The sequence below is a fragment of the Alternaria novae-zelandiae genome (assembly GCF_023758075.1).
Source record: "Alternaria novae-zelandiae strain BMP 2774 chromosome Unknown scaffold_5, whole genome shotgun sequence".
Lineage (NCBI taxonomy): Eukaryota > Fungi > Ascomycota > Dothideomycetes > Pleosporales > Pleosporaceae > Alternaria > Alternaria novae-zelandiae.
Window position 1 is genome coordinate 1,264,266 of NW_026056965.1, and position 17,590 is coordinate 1,281,855.

Below are 17,590 nucleotides of genomic sequence, written 5' to 3' on the forward strand. Positions count from 1 at the left end.
GTAGGTTGGGGGCTGTCGGTCGTCGCTGCCGTGCTGCCGCTGCTGCCGTTTTGGTCCCCTTCGAGAACCGTCAGATCGGGAAGGTACGCTAGATCATTGTGACGCTTCGTGAAGGCGCGATAAAGAAAGGGCAGGCAGGCGCGCGTCTGGAATAGACGCGTTTGTGGGCGGTGGTGAAGGGGGGTGGGAAGGGTGCAGAGGTTGGCGGTGGATGCGATGACGGGCGAGCGCTGGTTGACCTGGACAACCATGGGCGCCGGGTAGGTCTGCCAAGAACAGAACCTAAACACTCGACCTGTTTACGTTTGCGGCATGTCTGTGCTGGGCCGAACATGGCACTATCTGAACGCCAGCATCATTAAAGTAGTAGACGTGGAAGAATCATGTTAAGCCGTGTACATAGGGTTCGACAGCGGACTCTGAAGCAAGTCTTCGCTCGTCATGCTTCCAACTGGACGGCACGATGCCATGTTCTTCGTGACAGCCACAGCGCATGCAACCCCTCCCAGGTTCGTAGAGATCGGCGCGATGCGCTTATTTGACCGTCGGAATCCCGGAGTCGCATAAGCATCCTGAGCTTATTGCACTATATTCTGAGCGCTTGCGATAACCTTCATCAGCATTCTGGGAAGGATGACTGCCCGGGATGACGATTGTGCGCGAAGCTCTCACGAACAGCACACCAGATGGAACCGCGCTAGTCATCGTTAGCTGCATCGCTTACTGCCGCAACTGATCCCAGACAACCGGGGCGCAGCCTCATCAACCCTCGACCCTCTCCACGTCCGTCTCTGTCTTGAATTTCGTGCCTCATTTCCTTGTATTCTCTGTGATACCCGACGATTCGCTCGTCATCTGTTCGTGTTTGTCTCGTGCGACTTTCTTGGCGGGGTTGTTTCCCACCTCTTGTTTTCTCGACTGATCTCACCTCTCAGCCGACCTGCCGCCGAGCGCAGCTATCTCACCACAATGGACGGCGCAAGCTATAACATGGATGTGGATGATCTCTTCGGAGACTCAGAACATGTCAACATACAGTCTATCAACACGACACCGCCAGTGAAAGGGCTCGACGGGCGCATCGACGAGCTAGCGTCTAGCGGCTGTTGCCAGTAAGTGAGTCTTGGGCAAATCTGCCAGCTTCACTAACAAGTAATAGAAAGATATCATGGTCCAAGAATGGCTGTGTTGCGTACATAAATCCAGATGGCTACTCTGTCCACCTGAAGATCTTTTCGCGAGATCCTGAATCTGGCAAATGGGATCTCGGGAAGAACGTCCCTCTCGAATTTCCACAGGGCCGCGAGATCTTTCGTTTGACCCATCTCTCATGGAGTCACCTAGGTAACGATCTCGCTGTCATGGACGAAGCGGGCCGGGTCATGGTCTTCTCATGCGCCATGGCGTTGGACCGCATGCATTTCACCAGAGCGGAAGTAGCTCATCCAGAGTCCGAAGTAGATGGCGTGGTAGGCATGCATTGGCTTGCGATCCTACCCTACGCGCAAAAGGTAAGATCTTTCGGATGTTTGTAATCCTGTTTCTAATGTTCATCTAGAATCTCATTGCTTGGTCAGCTTCGCAAGAAAAAGGCAAATGGAAGTGGAATATCAAACAGCACATGTTCAACAATGCGCACCATCCTGTAGAAGGCAAAGCATGCTTCATATATCTGAAGAGACATGGCGAGCTCAAACTTCGCTTTCAGCAGATTGACAACAGTTGGCAAGAAGTCTCTGCTCAATTAGGGCCTATGATCTCAACAAAGGAGTCGTTCACACACGCAGCCTTTACGTCGAACAACGGTAGGTCTTCTGTACGCCTTGATGTTATTAAATTAACATCTTCTAGATAACACCCTCCTACTCGCTGCCTACGACGTCAAGAGGCGGCTGCACTTATACCGTATTGAGACAATCTGGAATGTACCAACCGACAAGCGTAGCCAGAACGCCGGCCCATTCGAGAAGCCAACCATCCAAGTATCATTGATCGCTTTGGAAGACGATTGCAACCCTGTTGAGCTTGCGAACGACGACCTGGGTGACGGCACAGCATCGAGGGGTGCGGCTGCCGCTCAGCTAACACATCTCAACTTCCTTCCCGTCACGCCCGAGCAAGACGATGGTTCGGTACCTACCATCCAAGCCATATTTTGTAAGCCACCGAATCCGATCTCGTATGATCTGAACCCTCAAGAAACGCGGTACAGCATCATTGTCAAATGGCAGGTGCATCAAGAGCAACACAGTCAGCTCCATTCCAGCCTCGATCAGGTGACATCAAAGAAGAAGAGCGTAAGCTCGGTATCTGCACAGAACACGTTCCTTCTAAAGAGACAGCCTGACTTCTCATTGCATGCTGTCGTATTAGGGTTTTACCCGATATGGTACAGCATGCTTCTGGCATTCACGTATAGCGATGGGGCTATCGAGTTCAGGAAGCGATCGACCATGGAGATAGTCATGCCAGATGGCAATACTGACACTGTGAACTCGCTGTTACAAGCTGGTTTCGTCTTCCAGCACGCCGAACCCTCGCTACACGTCGCCCTATCACCCAACCACTGCTTGGCGGTATGTATGCAACTGGATGGTAGCCCAAAGCTGCGCTCTATGGAGTACTCCCACGGCACCCTCTCATCAGACGATGATGATCCCCGCCATGCCGCCGCTCTCGCAGCACTCATTTTACAGTCTTCGTCTGCAGCAAACCAATACTACTCCAGCGACGACATCTTCGCTCTTGTCAGCTCTCTCAGCGACAAGCGCAAGCACGACTTCATCAACCTGCTCTTCGAAGGACTCCAAGTCAACATTGACTGTGGCGTAGACGACACATCAAGCAACCACTTCCTTCTCCTCGGCCGCAGCCCCTTCTTCGGAAAGACACTCTCAGCCATGAACATCCTTGGACTCCAAGGCAACATCGACCGTTCTCTAAGCAGCAAAATGGCCTGGCAGCTCATCAACATCAGATTTGTCACGCAAACCCTGACCACCATCGTCCGCCTCCACGGCGACCCATCGAAGAGCAACCTCCGACCCGAAGCCGTCCCCCAAATGATCGGAACCTGCAGATGGACAATGCACTTCATGGCCTACATCCTAGATGATCTCTTCGCCCTCGGCCGCGCCCTATCCGACATACCCCCAGCAGACCTCACGCGTCCCGTCCTCGAGGCCAAAATCCGTGAGCTCAACAAACCCGCGCTCCTCCTCATCCTGTCCGCCTTCCCCCGCGCCATGATGAAACTCTGGTTCCAACCTATTGCGTGGCTCTCGCGCAGCGCAGCAGCCTACGTCACGCTGCCCAATTCCGCAGCCGGGAATCCCAATGCGCCGCCGCAGACACCTGAAGCAAAGAAACTATACGCTCCTCTTTATGCTGCTATAACAGACATCCCGTTCGATTACCGTTACTACGAACAGCTGCTCACCGAGACGCAGAGCCACGTCCGCGGCACATACAAGCAGCGCAACTTGACGGACATGCAACGCAACAGCATCGAGCGCGAACTGCTCCTCGGGAAAATCCCAGACATCCTATTTCCAGTCGCGAAACGCCTCGTTACGGATTACCTCTGGAAGAGCACGACGCAGCAAGTTTGCCTCGCGGATAAGCTCGACATGGGTAGACTCATGTTCTTCGATACCACGTGGTTAGGCTTCACGGACTCAAAGCGCGCAAGGTACTGGCACGATACGCATGTGGTGGATGTGTGTCAGAAGATGATTATTCGGGGGACGGGCACGTGGACGCATCCTGTGGGGTCGGCGACGGGTGGCGGGAATCGCAGCAGGAGTGATAGTATTCAGAGTGCGGGGGCGAATGGAGAGGGCAGGAAGAAGAAGAATTTGCTCAAGCAGTGTACGAGGTGTGGTGCTTGTATGGAGGATGTTGTGCCGGGGTTGCCGGGGTATACTCCTGCGCACTCTCAGTATTTGCTAGGGTTGAGTAAGCACTGTGTCTGTGGGAATAGCTGGATGCTTGTTGAGACGAAGGGGAAGGCGAAGTAGGCAAACTGGCAGAGGGGTGAGAAGGAGCTGAGTGAAGGCTTCTACTGAATAGTCTTCCAGATTTGCGTAACATGTTAGAATAGAAGAGTAGTCACATATCACAGCATGGGGAAAAGTTGATTTGTTCGCGGTCATGTTTATTCTCATTCATTCAGGGCAGTCTAGCTGCTTTTCATATAGCTCATCATAAGACGCGCATGTAGATCATAAACACATACACACATAACCAAGACTCACCAAGCTGTCTATGCCTTCGCGGCACCAGCCTTGATGAGGAGGATGTCACCATCCTCGACAACGTAGTCCTTGCCCTTGGTCATGATCTTGCCCTTTGCCTTGCAAGTGGCTTCATCACCCTCTTCCCTCAGTGTCGCGTAGTTGTACACGATTGCCTGGATGAAGGTCTTCTCAAAGTCACCGTGAATGACACCAGCAGCTTGTGGCGCCTTGGTGCCGGTCCTTATTGTCCATTGTCGGACTTCGTCGGTACCGGTTGTGAAGAAGCTACCAAGTTGAAGGGCCTTGCGCATGACCTGGATGGCCTTGGGCAGCGCCGACTTGGTACCGAGGTTCTTGAGCTCTTCGGCGGCCTCCTCATCGGACATGACTGCAATGCGCTCCTCGAGTTGTACGGAGATGGGGATGATTGGGTCACCGGGGGCGTTGGTCTTGACCCATTCGGCGATCTTGGGGAGATGCTTGTTCTTCTGGCGGATGTAGTCCTTCTCGCTCAGGTTGACGAGAGTGACGACGGGCTTAGCGGAGAGGAGGAAGAGAGGGTTGATGTGCTCGACCTAGCAAACTGTTAGTACGAGCTTGCGAAAGGTATTCCATGTAGGTAACGAGGTTGGGGTGTTGTTTATCAGAGAAGGACTTCACTTCAGAATAGCCCAGCGTTAATGGGCCATCAGAGAGCTGGGATTATAGAGCAATCGCTCTTTGTCATCTTGTAACAGGGTGTGCAGGGAAAGGAAGTGAGATGTACATACCTCCTTGGGCGACCAGTTGCCCTTCCGGACATCCTTGCCGTCCTTGAGCATCTCGAGGACCTTCTCAACTGTGGCTTGCTCCTCCTTGAGCTTCTTCATCTCCAGACTCTGACCGCCTCTCCTTGTCTCCTTGACAAGCGCGGCGTGTGCCTTCTCGGTGAACTCAATGTCCTTCAGGCGCAGCTCCTCGGCGATGATGTCCAAGTCACGGATGGGGTCGACGTCACCCTCAACGTGGATAATCTCGGCGTCGTCGAAGCATCGGACGACCTGGAAGATGGCATCGACGGCGCGGATGTGCGACAAGAAGGCGTTACCGAGACCAGCACCAGTGGAAGCACCGCGCGTGAGACCAGCAATATCGTAGATGGTCAAGTGGGCAGGTACGACCGACTTGGGCTTGTAGTGCTCTACTAGCCAGTCGAAGCGCTCATCTGGGACGATGACGCGCGACTCTTCTGGGTCGATGGTGGCATATGGGAAGTTGGCGGGGTTACCAAGAGAGCACTTGGTGATGGCTTGGAAGAGCGTCGACTTGCCGACGTTCGCTAGGCCAACCTGGCAATCACTGTTAATGTGAGAACGCGACAAGACCAGCTAGGGAGGGCTCTCACTCACGATACCAGTCTTCAGGTTGTTTCCCGGCCTGCCGAGCGGGAGCTTCTCCTCCTTGACTTGCTTCTTGGGAGGCATCTTTTTCTTCTTGGGCGCGGACGCGTAGGTGCGAGCTGCAGTGAAGGAAAGGAAAAATTTGGTGGGGGAAGATGAAGAGTGCAAAGAGGCTGGGAAAAAGCAGGCAGTGCTTGCTGCCGGGTTGTAAAAAGTGGGTATCAGAGAAGAGAAAGAAAAGGTGAGCGGCCTGGTGGGGGGCGTGATGAAATAGAGGGGTGGGAGAGCTACCTAGCAGCCGCTCTCCTGCGTTTCCTGGGTTAATTGACGGTGCAGCGAGTCCAATCGAATTTTCTTAAGTTTATGTGGCTAGGGCGGCGTCCGTGCAGCGCTTGCTCGAAGCAGCAAGCGCCGAAGCCGCGTCTCCAGCTGTGCTCGAGCGCCAAACCGGCGGTCATGGCTACAACGACCTCCATCTCCATCTGCTCCCCCACACCTGTCCCTCCGCATATTACTCCCAGGGCTGGCCCCATTCACTGACCTCCGCCCTGCCGTCATTGTACCACTACCTCGTACCACTCATCGTCCCTTAACAGCGTCCATGATACCCCACCCTTCTTATTCGGTACCGACGTAGAGACCTACCCCAATACCAATACATACCACACTCGATTGTACATACATCACTACAGCCATAGACAATGTCATCCTCTATCCGTCCCAAACCGTCGCGCAAAAGTTCCAGCCAACATAGGACCACGCTGTCGCTGCAGAGAACCGAAGTCTCCATACACGTATATGACCTGTTACCGCCCGGCAAGGTCGCAACCGTACTCTGGGCAATCGGCAGCTCGCTCCTTCACACAGGTGTTGTTATTGGCGACAGGGAATATGCATACGGCGGACATGACCGGCGGGACTTGACAGGCGTGTACTGGACGAAGCCAGGGCAAGAACCACCGGGTGGCACGTTCAAGCAGGCAATCCTACATGGCTTCTCTTTCCGGCCTGAAGAAGAACTAGAGGCTATCATACAAGAGGTATGCAACGACACGTATATTCGAGAAACTAGCTAATGATCACAGGCCTCACACGAGTTCCAAGGAACGTCGTATAACCTCCTCACGAAGAACTGCAACCACTTCACGTCCTACCTCTGCGAGAGGCTCACGGGTCGCCCAGCTCCGAGCTATCTGAATCGTGCCGCTAGCATCGGCGTCGCTCTACCATGCGTTGTACCACGGGAATGGATAGCGCCACCGGATTATGATACTGCTGATGGAGAGTTGCTTGACGAAGAGTTCGAAGACGAAGGAGCGTCGATGCTACGTCATGATCGAGAACGAGAACGCCATCGGACAACTGAGGAAGCAAGGGGCTGGGAAAACGCGGGCTATTCTGCTGGAAGTAGTCGTGGTGATCAAGGAAGCGCAAGAGGGCCTATTAGGTATGAGGCTGGAAATCTTGCACCCAGGCTTGTCAACATCGCGGAAACGGATTCTAGTGGTCGCACTATGCCACCCGCTGAAAGGGCACCACTGCCGAAAAATCTGACATGACTCTTGAATTGGTCTGATATGCCCTGGCCACCATACACTGCTCTTGTGATACATGCCTCTGAGTGCTGAAGGCCGCTACCCATGACGCCGGTGAACCCCACTATCATCGTACACTTCGTCTGCTTTTCGCTCCTACATGCTCGACAAGCAGTCTCTAACCCAATCTCCTCGGCTTCTTGCTCCTTGTACCACCAAACTTCAATCTCGTCGAGTCGGCCAGCTTCACAATCAGCGGCCGTATCCTCTTTCCCTCAGCACCCAATATCGCCTTTGTGACTGCCTCCCTGCCTGCGCCAAACCCTCTGTATATCAACTCCAACTTCTGAATCTGCGGCAGCAAGCCCTTGTCCTGGATTCGGTTCATTAGGAAGGCGGCCAATTGATAGGCTGCATCGTACGTTCCGCGCCCCGCTTTCCTGAAGCCGATGTTTCCGCAAGATACTGAGATCAGTGGGTTTCGGTTTGGCTGTGTCAGACACAAGTGTGTGTTGTGCTTGGTGGCGTAAACGTGGAGTTTGTGTTTGTCGTCTTCGTCCCATTCGCGCGACGCAAGGTTCTTGAAAGAAGGATCGTTTGGGTTTTGGCCGGGTATCATATTGTATGGATTGGGGGCCGCGCCACTGAAGTTCTCATCTACATTGCTGAGCAGCTGGTCGAGACTCTTCTCAGGCCTCTTGCGGAAGGACGGAGGAGTTGCAGCAAGGACTCGTGTGCTGTGCGAAAACGGTCGCAGGGGTTGCGTGTGCCGACATGATGAGCGAATTGAGCATGTGAGGGATCGAAACGTCTGTAGAGTTGTGTTGCTGGCCATGTTGAAGGCGGTAGATGCCCCGATTGAGGTTCGGGGATGCAGCGATTTGCTAGAAAGTCGCAGAAGGTTGCGAGTCTGGCTTGGCATTCGGAAAAAGATGGCGATGCTTCTCACCCACCTTCGCCGCGCCCACCTTCCAACGCTCACTGCTTGGGCCGGTCCTACTTCAATTTAATACCCAGATCCAATTGCGTCTAAGTCCAGAGCATGAGGCCCCAAACAGCAAGCACATTTGTCGCCACTGCGCGATGGAGCATACAACCCGCCGCTGCTACGCCTGCAAGCGCATACGGAAGAGCTGCAGCGTATAGACGGATATCAACACTACCAAGAACATCGCAAGTCTCCTCCACACGCACGTCACTACCTTCCACATCCACACCCTCCTCCCAACGCTTCCTCCGCAGCGAATTCCTGCCCCAAGATGTCCTCTTCCGCACGTCATCCGCATACGCCCGCCACTTCTCTTCTCGGCCCGCCCTTTACGAGCAAGCGCAAAAGCAAAAAGACGTAAAGGACCAAGAGCCCGATCCCACCAAATCAACCACCTCTGAGGGTAGCACCTCAGAGCAGGCTGCAGGCGACCAGGCAAAGAAAGAGGGCGAGGAAGCGAAAGAGAAGAAGGACGGAGAGGAAGAAGCTGGTGAACAGAAGGAGGGCGAAGAGGGTCAGAAGAAAGAGAAGAAGGATGCGCCCCCACCTCCACCCCACGGCGACAAGACACCATGGCAGGTCTTCACCGAGACCTTGAAGCAAGAGTTCCAGGCCTCGAAAGACTGGAACGAGGGTACAAAGCAGTTGGGTGGTGCGCTGCACGACTTCCAGCAGAACCCAAACGTCCAGAAGGCTGGCCAGATCTCTGAAGCTGCCAAGACAAAGACCACAGAGGCATTGAAGGCGACGGCATCAGCTGTTGGTCACGGTGCGGCGTGGACATGGGACACTATGCCCGTCAAGGGCGTTCGTGCTGCTGCGAGGGTCACTGGTACCGGACTTGAATACGCAACTCGGCCAGTCCGACAGACCAAGGCCTTCCAAGCTGTGAAGGAAACAATCGACGATGGCAGCTCGTCAAGATACGGCGGTTGGGTCGAGAAGGAAGAGCGCAGGAAGAGGCGAGAGCTGCGCGAACTCAACGAACTCCAGCGGACTGGCGGTAAACCCCTGGGCCCAATGGAGGAGGACCCAAAGTAAGGCATCTCTGAAAATATGAGGACCTTTGACTAACAAGTAGCAGTGCTGGCACAAACGTTACCCTTCACAAAGACGCCAAGTACAAGGAAGTCTGGAGAGAATGGAAGGACAACTCCAAGCTTGCCCAAGGCTTCTTCAACATGAAGACCGTCTACAGGGAGTCCGACAACGCCATCATTGAGACCGCTCGCAGTATCTCCGACCGCATCACCGGCTTCTTCGCCGAAAACGAGACGGCCATGGTCATCAAGAGGTTCAGAGAGATGGACCCCAACTTCCAGATGGAGCCCTTCCTGACCGAGATGCGCGAATACATCCTCCCAGAAGTCCTGGACGCATACGTCAAGGGCGACATTGCTGTCCTGAAGGAGTGGCTATCAGCAGCGCAATACTCAGTATACGCAGCGCTGATGCAACAATACCAGGCCGCCGGTCTGAAGTCTGACGGAAAGATTGTCGACATCCGTGGTGTCGATGTCCTGAACGCGAAACTGCTGGAGCCAGGAGAGATCCCAGTCTTCATCCTTACCTGCAGAACACAAGAAGTGCACGTCTACCGCAACGCCAAGTCCGGTGAGCTGGCCTCCGGTATGGATGACAAGGTCCAGCAAGTCACATATGCCATCGGTGTCACCAGGATACCAGAAGACGTTAACAACCCCGAGACACGAGGATGGAGATTGATCGAACTGCAGAAGAGTGCCAGGGATTACTACTGAGCGAGTCGTCACTAATCTCCTTTTCTTTCCCTCCGCGTTCCACCCTGTACGATTACACTACCTTCTCACCGCACCTTAATGTTGGTGGTCATGTTCTTGCTGCATCTTTGGCGTCCAAAAAGACAGTTGTTGCTCTGTTTTTGTAGTCCTTGGCTGGCCTCTATATGGGGTTATTATGTTTCGTCACCTGGGTCATGGAAGTGGATAGACGGACGCCGTAGATGAGTATGGCGTTCTACATGACGCACTTCTCTACTCTGTATGTATAGTATGATGACTTGATGGATTGGTGGAGTGGAAATACCACGTGTAAAGCAAGTGGAACAAGTTTCCAAGGACAGAATTGGGATAATCAAATCTCAAGTCACACATGATACATCGTCTCGAGCTATTTTCATCGTGATGTACAGTTCCTGATGTAGACTGGGAGGAGTTGCGAGTCGACAGCATACATAGGCGGGCATCGACGACAACCCGTTCAACGTAAAGGGGCACCTACGCCATTAGCTAATTCACTATCATCGGCCGAAGTACGTACCAAGAGATGCAAATACACTCCATGACAAAACCCATGAATAGTCCCCATCTTGGCATCCATTGTCCCAAATTTCCCTCGCCCTTGCAGCCAACAACATCCCACCCTCTGAACCTCGGCACTTCCTATTCCGCAGCGTCCGAGCTCAGGGACCGAACGCGCGCATGCGCGGAACCTCCGACTGTACTACGACTGGAGCTACCAACGTGCTCACCGACTTCCGTCCAGCCTAGCCAGAAAAAAAGTCTCTGCCGCGAGATTCTAGGCGCTGACTACGTAAGTATGATATCCGCAAGGTCTGCCTTATCTGGGCATGTGGGTCGCAGCAGAGTGTTAGGTTTCGGGGCATACAGAGCATTGGCCCCGCTGCGCGAAGTCCGCCCGGGTTGTATAAAAGGACAGAGAGGGCCGGCTGGGGGTGGGTTGGAAGATAGGATACGGTTTGTTAGGTGGACGAGTAGTGTTTGTAAGTTTGTTCCAATTCCCGTCTATATTGACTTCCATGTCCTATCGCTATGGAAGACTCGAGAAAGAAGAATTTAGTAAACTAACACTTCGATAGCAGCAGAACAATCGCAAACCGCACAACCCACATCACCACCACCGCCACCACCCAATTCCTCCTCCCAAAAACCCAAACGACCAATCTACATCCGCCTCCCCATCGCCCTCGCTCTCACCCTCCTCACACTCACCAGCGGCTTCGTAATCGCCGGTTTCCCCGCCATGGCCTCCCTCCAAGACCTCGCGAACCCGCCCACCGACGCCGAAACGCTCGAACTCTTCACCCCCTCCACAGAAGCCATTGCCGAGATAGAACGAAGCATATTCGAGCATCCCCTCACAAAGTCGTTATTGGCGGACCCCAAATACATTGCCTCAAGGCCGCACCTCAAGATACCAGAGGGACTTCGGGCACAGAACCTGACAGGAGGCACACTCCTCGGCCCCGACAAAATCGCCGTTCCACCCATCCAATTCAGCACAGCCGACGGCTCTGAATTCGTATCACTGCAATATCTGGGAGAAGCGCTGTGCGGCCACCCCGGTATCGTCCACGGCGGCCTGCTAGCCACACTCCTCGACGAAGGACTAGCACGATGCTGCTTCCCCGCGCTGCCGAATAAAGTGGGTGTGACGGCGAGTTTGAAGATCGATTACAAGGCGCCGTGTATGGCGGGGCAGATTGTTGTGTTAAGGGCTGAGACAACGAAGGTTGAGGGCAGGAAGGCGTGGGTTAAGGGACGGTTGATGACGCTGGGGAGTGAGGAGAAGGAGGGTGTTGTGCTTACGGAGGCGGAGGCGCTGTTTATTGAGCCGAGACAGGCGGCGCAGATGAAGAGGGTTGTTAATTAGAGGGGGTGGTCTTGGTGGCGTTATGTGAACTGGGAAGGTTGGTGGGTTGTGGAGCGATAGACTTTTAGACTTTGGACGTGGGAAGGTGTTCGTGGAGAAGGGCGTGTGAGATCGCATCGTTGAGATATCTCTCGTCTCTCGGGCGATATCTCAACGATGCGATCTCACACGCTCTTCTCTACAAATACCTGTTTTTGATGCTTGGTCAAGATGTAATGATTAGGACATGGCAGCCAGTTTGCGTCTAGTGTACATGTCCATGTGAAGGTCCAAGGCGAACGGTGTTGGATGGGCTTACCATGCAAGCTGGCTGTACACTTGGCCACTGGAACCAGACACCTCACTTAGAATAGAGTTTAAGCATCAACACATTTCCTTCACAAACGCAAACATCACAAGCAGACGAAATGATTTGGTACGACACTCGCTTCTTTCATTAAAATATTAACGTCCGATCCAATCCACCATTTCAGCCACAACGTCAACAATAGACGTTTCCCTCGCACCAGCGCCCCAGCACATCCAGAGTCAAGCCAGTCCAACTTCCATCCCCACTCCCTCCCAACTTCCCCCACTCGACAAGCGAGCTACATACAACAATCAGAGAACAAGACAGCGAGGAGATCTTTCCAACCATCTTGCACGACGACGCCATTCCAAAAAAAAAAGCAGAAACATATCCAGACCCGTAGATCTGAGACAACAACAACAATGACGATCATCAACAAGATACTGCGATTTCCAAAGATACATTTGGACACAGACCAAGTTGAAAAGTATGTGGGAAAAAAAGAGATATGGGGAAACATGGTTTGGTGGGAAAAGAAAAGAGTGTATGAGAAAAGAAAGTGGTGGGTTTGGAGTGTGGGGTAAGAGGTGGCGTTCTATTTACAACTGAGACTCCTTCGTTTCGAGAGGAGAGAGTGGAGGGAGGTAGGTAGGTAGTGGTGGTCGAGGTAAGGTGTTTGTGGGAGGTATGATGGGTTGACGCGCTGTGAGGAGGTTGGCGTCGGGTATCTGTAGCGACTGAATGCCAAAAGCTGACATCGGCTTTTCGCGGCTAGCGTTTGGTGAACAAGGGGGATTTGGAAAGAGACGCCCGGCGCTGATGAATGCTATGCTCGAGAAAGAAAGATCTGCTGTACAGGGTGATGATGATGCGTTCGCTAAGTGATGCTGCTTTTCGAGAGAGAGAAGATGGAGGTGATGTGTATGGTCGAGGTAGAGACGGGTGGGAGCATGGGCTCATTATAGGCGTGACAAGGCTAAGTTCAAAGTCGAGGGCTTTTATCTGCTTTGGCCTAGGTTTAGCCATGACATGTCGGATTGCTCCTTTCCGTTGCCTTGGTTGGGACCCGGGCCGGGGAAGAGGGTGGCTGAGCTCTCGTGCCCGACTTTGGGTGGTGGGTAGAAGGAGTTGAACTTGGGGCTTGGTAGCGCCGCCTGAGCATTGCCTCCTTGTGCACCACCGGGACCACCTGGGAACACGGTTGCTGTGCTCTCGCGATCTTGTGGGAGACCGAGACGTGGTGGTACGGGGTACATCGAGCTGAACTTGCTCTTGGGCATCTCCTCTGTTGGTGCGGGTGGTGCGTTGCCTGATGGGAACATGGTGAACGTGCTGTCGCGCATGTCGGGAACGGTGGATGGGTTGTCGCCTTGGCCGGGGTAGAAGGAGGAAAAGTTGCTCTTGGGGTAGAACGAATCGGTGCCGTCGGGGTAATACGAGCTAGCGCCATCGTACTTGTTAGAGTCAATGACCATGCTACCAGTGTACTGACTGCTCGTCCGTCGGTCATCGCCCACTGGAGTCCAGCTTTCTACGGGGTGGCGTAGGTAGCCGTCGTGACTGAGAGCAGATACTGTGCTGGCATTCGAGTTGGCGCGAGCAAGCTCTGCTTGCATGGGCTGAACACCATGTGGAATGACACTGTTGGGGGTTCCAAGCGTTGGACTTCCACTGGCAACTCGGCTTAGACGCTGCCCGTCGTTGAACTTGGGGATCTCTAATGGAGCGATGTGTTGTGATGGACGCGAGCTGTACATGCGCGAGTTGGTGTATTGTGACTGGCTGGCGGTACTTGTTCGGTCTGACGCGAAGGTAGAACGGTCAGCAGGCGGTGCACTTGCGAGGTTTGTAGCTTCGTTGTTGGCGAAGTACCGACTCCAGCCTGAGCTACGTGCTCTTGGTGCGGGCTTGTTCCGACTAGAGTTCTGACGAACCATGGGCTCGACAGGCTCCGGCTTGAGGTCAAACTTGGCAAGCTCGTAGGGTTCGTTGTAACCTTCAGAGTAGCCAAGCGGACTGCTCTTCTTCACAAGTCCTGCTGTGCTAGCATCGCTCGCAACATTCTTCTTGTGGCCGTTGTTGCTACCACGTCCCTGGATGATGGCAAGCGATGTGACAGAGTCGTTGTTGTGTTTTGGCTGGTAAGTCACGACAGCTCCACCGGCCTCCTTCATGAAAGCAGCGCCGCGGTCGGCAAAGCTCATGCGATCGTTCTTCTCAATGTACCCTGGGTTCTGTTTGCTCTTGTTCTTCCTGTACTTGAGGCAGAACAGAATGAGGATCAGGATAGCAGCGATGCCAAAGATCGTACCTAGTGTAGCGCCAAGTACAGTCAACATCTTTCCCTTATTGCTAGGGGGAGCCGGTGGTGGGCCGACTGCTTCTGTGGTGCTGGCACTGGGCGTCGCTGATACGGATGCAGTCGCGGTCGGTGTCGATGATGCGCTTGAAGATGATATCGAGTTCACTAGGATCTCTTGTCCAGAGAACAGCGCTGTCGCGTTCATCCATGCGTTCTCTTTTGCGTCGAAGACAGCAATGGGCTCATCGGGGTTGCCACCACTTGCAACGGTGGTGCCATCCTCGCCTTGTGCTAACGAGTAACCGTTCCGTGTAACTGTCGGTGCGAGTGTGTCGTTGTACTTTGACCAGTCATCGATGACTACACGCTTCACCTTGTCCCCACCGGCAAGAGTTCCCGGGGCTGCGGGCGATCCGTCCTTGTTCACGAGGAGGATTCGTTCCACGGCGTTCGGTGTTACACTCATGTCGAACTTCTCCAGAGAGATCCTTCCGTCTTTATTGGAGACTATTGAGCATTTGACAGCATCGGCGTTAACGATCGGTTGTTCCAGGCTGACGCCGAGATCTTTCCATCCTGATGCTTCGCTGAACTTCCATACCGCAGTGTTGGTAGCGCCACCACCGACTAATATCGCAGAGTTTGCGTCCGAGTTCATCAGCATGGGCTTTACGGAGAGTGGCGCGCCGGACGGCGGCATACTCGATACCGAGTAGGGCTCGACAGTGGACATTAGGAAGGATTCCGACGATGGGCCGTTGTCCCCCTCTGTCTGCGACCCTGCGTAGACGAGAATCTTCTGTGAGTCTTGTAGGTAGACAGCGTCATGGTTGACGCGATTTTGTGTGTTCCAGCTCTCAGACCGTTGCCAGTCCCACTTCTTCTTGGAGAATGTGTAGTGCATCAATCCGGGATAGTTCCACGTCGAAGCGGTCTCGTTGACGCGTCCTCCAACAATGAACAGCTTAGCAGCTGCGGCGTCCCCCTTGGGCACTGCCTTCACGCATTGCGCTCCGGTAAGCGATATGTCCATAGGCAGCGCCTTCCATTCTGCCCCTTCTTCAAGCTTTAGCGATTGGAATCCAGATGGCGAATATACGTAAAGCGTGTTCTCGTAGATGATTGAGCAGTGCTCACTCAGCGGGTATACGGGCTTTGGGAGAGCCATGGTGATGTGGATCGTGTGTTAGATCCGGTAAGAATAGCGAACGTGATGTGAGTTTATCCTCGACTTGAGACGTAAAGCAATAGACTGATTATAATTCCACTCGACTTCGCATGACTAGGTGTAAGGTCCAAGGATTATTAGTTGTCCGAAGATGGAGGTTGGTCGACTGCGCGTTGGGAAGGCGAATGCGACGACTGAAGGATACGATTGGCTCGTAAAGACAATCGTAATCGTCTATAGTGCGACAAAGCGTCAGTATGGTCCAGCAAGTAATGGTCGTGTCGAACGTACTCGAATCCAAGACAGATGTCGAGACCGAGCGCGACAGGATGTTCGATCTGGCGAAAGACGACGATGGATTGATCCGACTAGTGCAAAGGGAGCGACGGGGCAACCCTCTCTCAAAGAGGCGAAGAGGTATACGAAGGGTAGGGCGAAATGAGAGGCAGCACAGCTCAGCGGTGTGCGGGAGTCGAGATGGAAAGCCGTCTAGGTGAGGCTGTTCAGGCACACGGAGGCTGAAGCTGGGGAGAGACAGGTGAGCCTGAGCGAGAGGGAGACGTCCAACCGGCCGCTGAGAGGGTCCGTTCGCGCTCACGGTCGTGCAAGGGCAGCCATCGGGTGGGCTTGGGCATCTCCCAAATGGCCTAAGCGGCGACGGCACGAGCGAGGGTGTGACCATGCACACGAAGAGTGTCAGGGGCAGATGGTGAGACAAACCAATGACGTCCCGCCGCTGTCGTCGTTATTCGCCAGTGCCCCTGGCCTTAACCAAGAGTATTTAGCGTTTATTTTAGCCAAGAGACATGCTTGCAGCGAGGAAACAGCCCCAGTGTCGGAACATGTCCCTGGGTTTCTGTGCAACCGCAGCACCAGCAGAATCTGCACCGTGAGGATGTTGAGAGCTGCGGGGTCAACGGCGAACAGTACCCGGCGCCATCGAACGCTGCATTATTGCAATCGAATACATGATGGCATCACTTCGCCCCGACTTTCGCTGCTGCGGTGCCGATCTTGTCGCTCGTTGTGCATCCCACGCTCTTTGCGCATGAAACTCCCAGGCTCGACACAGCAAGGGTTCTGATCATTTCCGCTCCTTCGACCACTTCACGAATCAAGACAGACCGCTCCTCTCCTGGCCTCTTTCTGCTCGCCTGTCGCACGCCATTCCACGATCGGATGATATGCTCCGGAGTAGAAAGACTTAAAAGAAGGTTCCGAGGACTCGACCTCAGTGCTCGCACTCTCGTATGCCTAAAAACGTGTGCAGCCGTATATGCATGCACGTAAAGTAGTACCTATCGATAGTGCGCGTCCGGGCGACGTCCCCGGAAGCTATGGCGAACAGTTTGGCGGCGCTGGGCAGACTGTGCACTTTGTGCACTCTCCTAGCCTGTTGTGGGGTTTAGGCACGACAACACGCCGTTTGCTGCTATCGCCCATCGTCGTCACATTTGCATCACATCCAAGTGACGACGATTCGAGATTACTGACTGTGATGGCATGATGGCAATAAAAAGAATGGGAGGCGCGCGCTCAAGTGGGCGGCTTCGTGACGGGAGGGACACGAGAGACGCTCTAGCGGGCACCTGAAACAGAAACACGGCCCTTCTCAAGGCGTGCCTACCCTGACTCAGCCCACAACACACCAGCTGCTAACCACGCGCCTCACGACGTAAGCGCAACACGATGGCCTCGACATCACGATCTATAGTTGTCTATGAGATCACTAGCGACCACGGAGCCTTTTCGTCGTTGCTAAAAACGCCCTGCATGCAGCCAACCTTAACCGTGACCGCATTGGTGGCACAGTGCACATCCTCATTAACCATTCGGATGCCTACCCCGCCAACTGCACTAGATTGGGACAGCAATATCCGGCTACGTACTAGGCACGCATAGGATGCAGTTGGCCGTCATCAATGTCATGCGAGCTGGAAACGACGTTCCTTCAGCGGACTCATGAACTATCGGCAAAACAACTCTCTGGCAGCTACCGACACACAAGGCGATCCCGGTCCCCAACTGTCACGCAATTCG

At 53.9% G+C, this 17,590-nt stretch overlaps 7 protein-coding genes across 7 annotated transcripts; 4 read left to right on the top strand and 3 right to left on the bottom strand.

The window, feature by feature from the left end:
* Positions 1 to 969: 969 nt before the first annotated feature.
* On the top strand, positions 970 to 4,019 carry J4E88_003421 (uncharacterized protein; the record flags this gene model as incomplete). Its single annotated transcript, XM_049397074.1, has 4 exons — positions 970 to 1,112; positions 1,160 to 1,511; positions 1,559 to 1,805; positions 1,852 to 4,019. The coding sequence occupies 4 exons, from the start codon at positions 970 to 972 to the stop codon at positions 4,017 to 4,019; spliced, it is 2,910 nt and encodes a 969-aa protein (XP_049257416.1).
* Positions 4,020 to 4,264: 245 nt separating this feature from the next.
* On the bottom strand, positions 4,265 to 5,701 carry OLA1 (Obg-like ATPase; the record flags this gene model as incomplete). The annotated part of the gene is made up of 3 exons (XM_049397075.1): positions 4,265 to 4,813; positions 5,009 to 5,566; positions 5,627 to 5,701. 3 exons carry the CDS (start codon positions 5,699 to 5,701, stop codon positions 4,265 to 4,267), a joined length of 1,182 nt encoding a protein of 393 aa, XP_049257417.1.
* Positions 5,702 to 6,318: 617 nt separating this feature from the next.
* J4E88_003423 (uncharacterized protein) lies at positions 6,319 to 7,176 on the top strand (the record flags this gene model as incomplete). Its single annotated transcript, XM_049397076.1, has 2 exons — positions 6,319 to 6,657; positions 6,703 to 7,176. The coding sequence occupies 2 exons, from the start codon at positions 6,319 to 6,321 to the stop codon at positions 7,174 to 7,176; spliced, it is 813 nt and encodes a 270-aa protein (XP_049257418.1).
* A 154-nt stretch (positions 7,177 to 7,330) lies between these two features.
* On the bottom strand, positions 7,331 to 7,987 carry J4E88_003424 (uncharacterized protein; the record flags this gene model as incomplete). Its single annotated transcript, XM_049397077.1, has 1 exon — positions 7,331 to 7,987. The coding sequence occupies one exon, from the start codon at positions 7,985 to 7,987 to the stop codon at positions 7,331 to 7,333; it is 657 nt and encodes a 218-aa protein (XP_049257419.1).
* Positions 7,988 to 8,194: 207 nt separating this feature from the next.
* Positions 8,195 to 9,900, top strand: J4E88_003425 (uncharacterized protein; the record flags this gene model as incomplete). Its single annotated transcript, XM_049397078.1, has 2 exons — positions 8,195 to 9,177; positions 9,225 to 9,900. 2 exons carry the CDS (start codon positions 8,195 to 8,197, stop codon positions 9,898 to 9,900), a joined length of 1,659 nt encoding a protein of 552 aa, XP_049257420.1.
* A 571-nt stretch (positions 9,901 to 10,471) lies between these two features.
* On the top strand, positions 10,472 to 11,791 carry J4E88_003426 (uncharacterized protein; the record flags this gene model as incomplete). Its single annotated transcript, XM_049397079.1, has 2 exons — positions 10,472 to 10,478; positions 11,004 to 11,791. The coding sequence occupies 2 exons, from the start codon at positions 10,472 to 10,474 to the stop codon at positions 11,789 to 11,791; spliced, it is 795 nt and encodes a 264-aa protein (XP_049257421.1).
* Positions 11,792 to 13,078: 1,287 nt separating this feature from the next.
* Positions 13,079 to 15,550, bottom strand: J4E88_003427 (uncharacterized protein; the record flags this gene model as incomplete). The annotated part of the gene is made up of 1 exon (XM_049397080.1): positions 13,079 to 15,550. The coding sequence occupies one exon, from the start codon at positions 15,548 to 15,550 to the stop codon at positions 13,079 to 13,081; it is 2,472 nt and encodes an 823-aa protein (XP_049257422.1).
* Between the last annotated feature and the right edge of the window lie 2,040 nt (positions 15,551 to 17,590).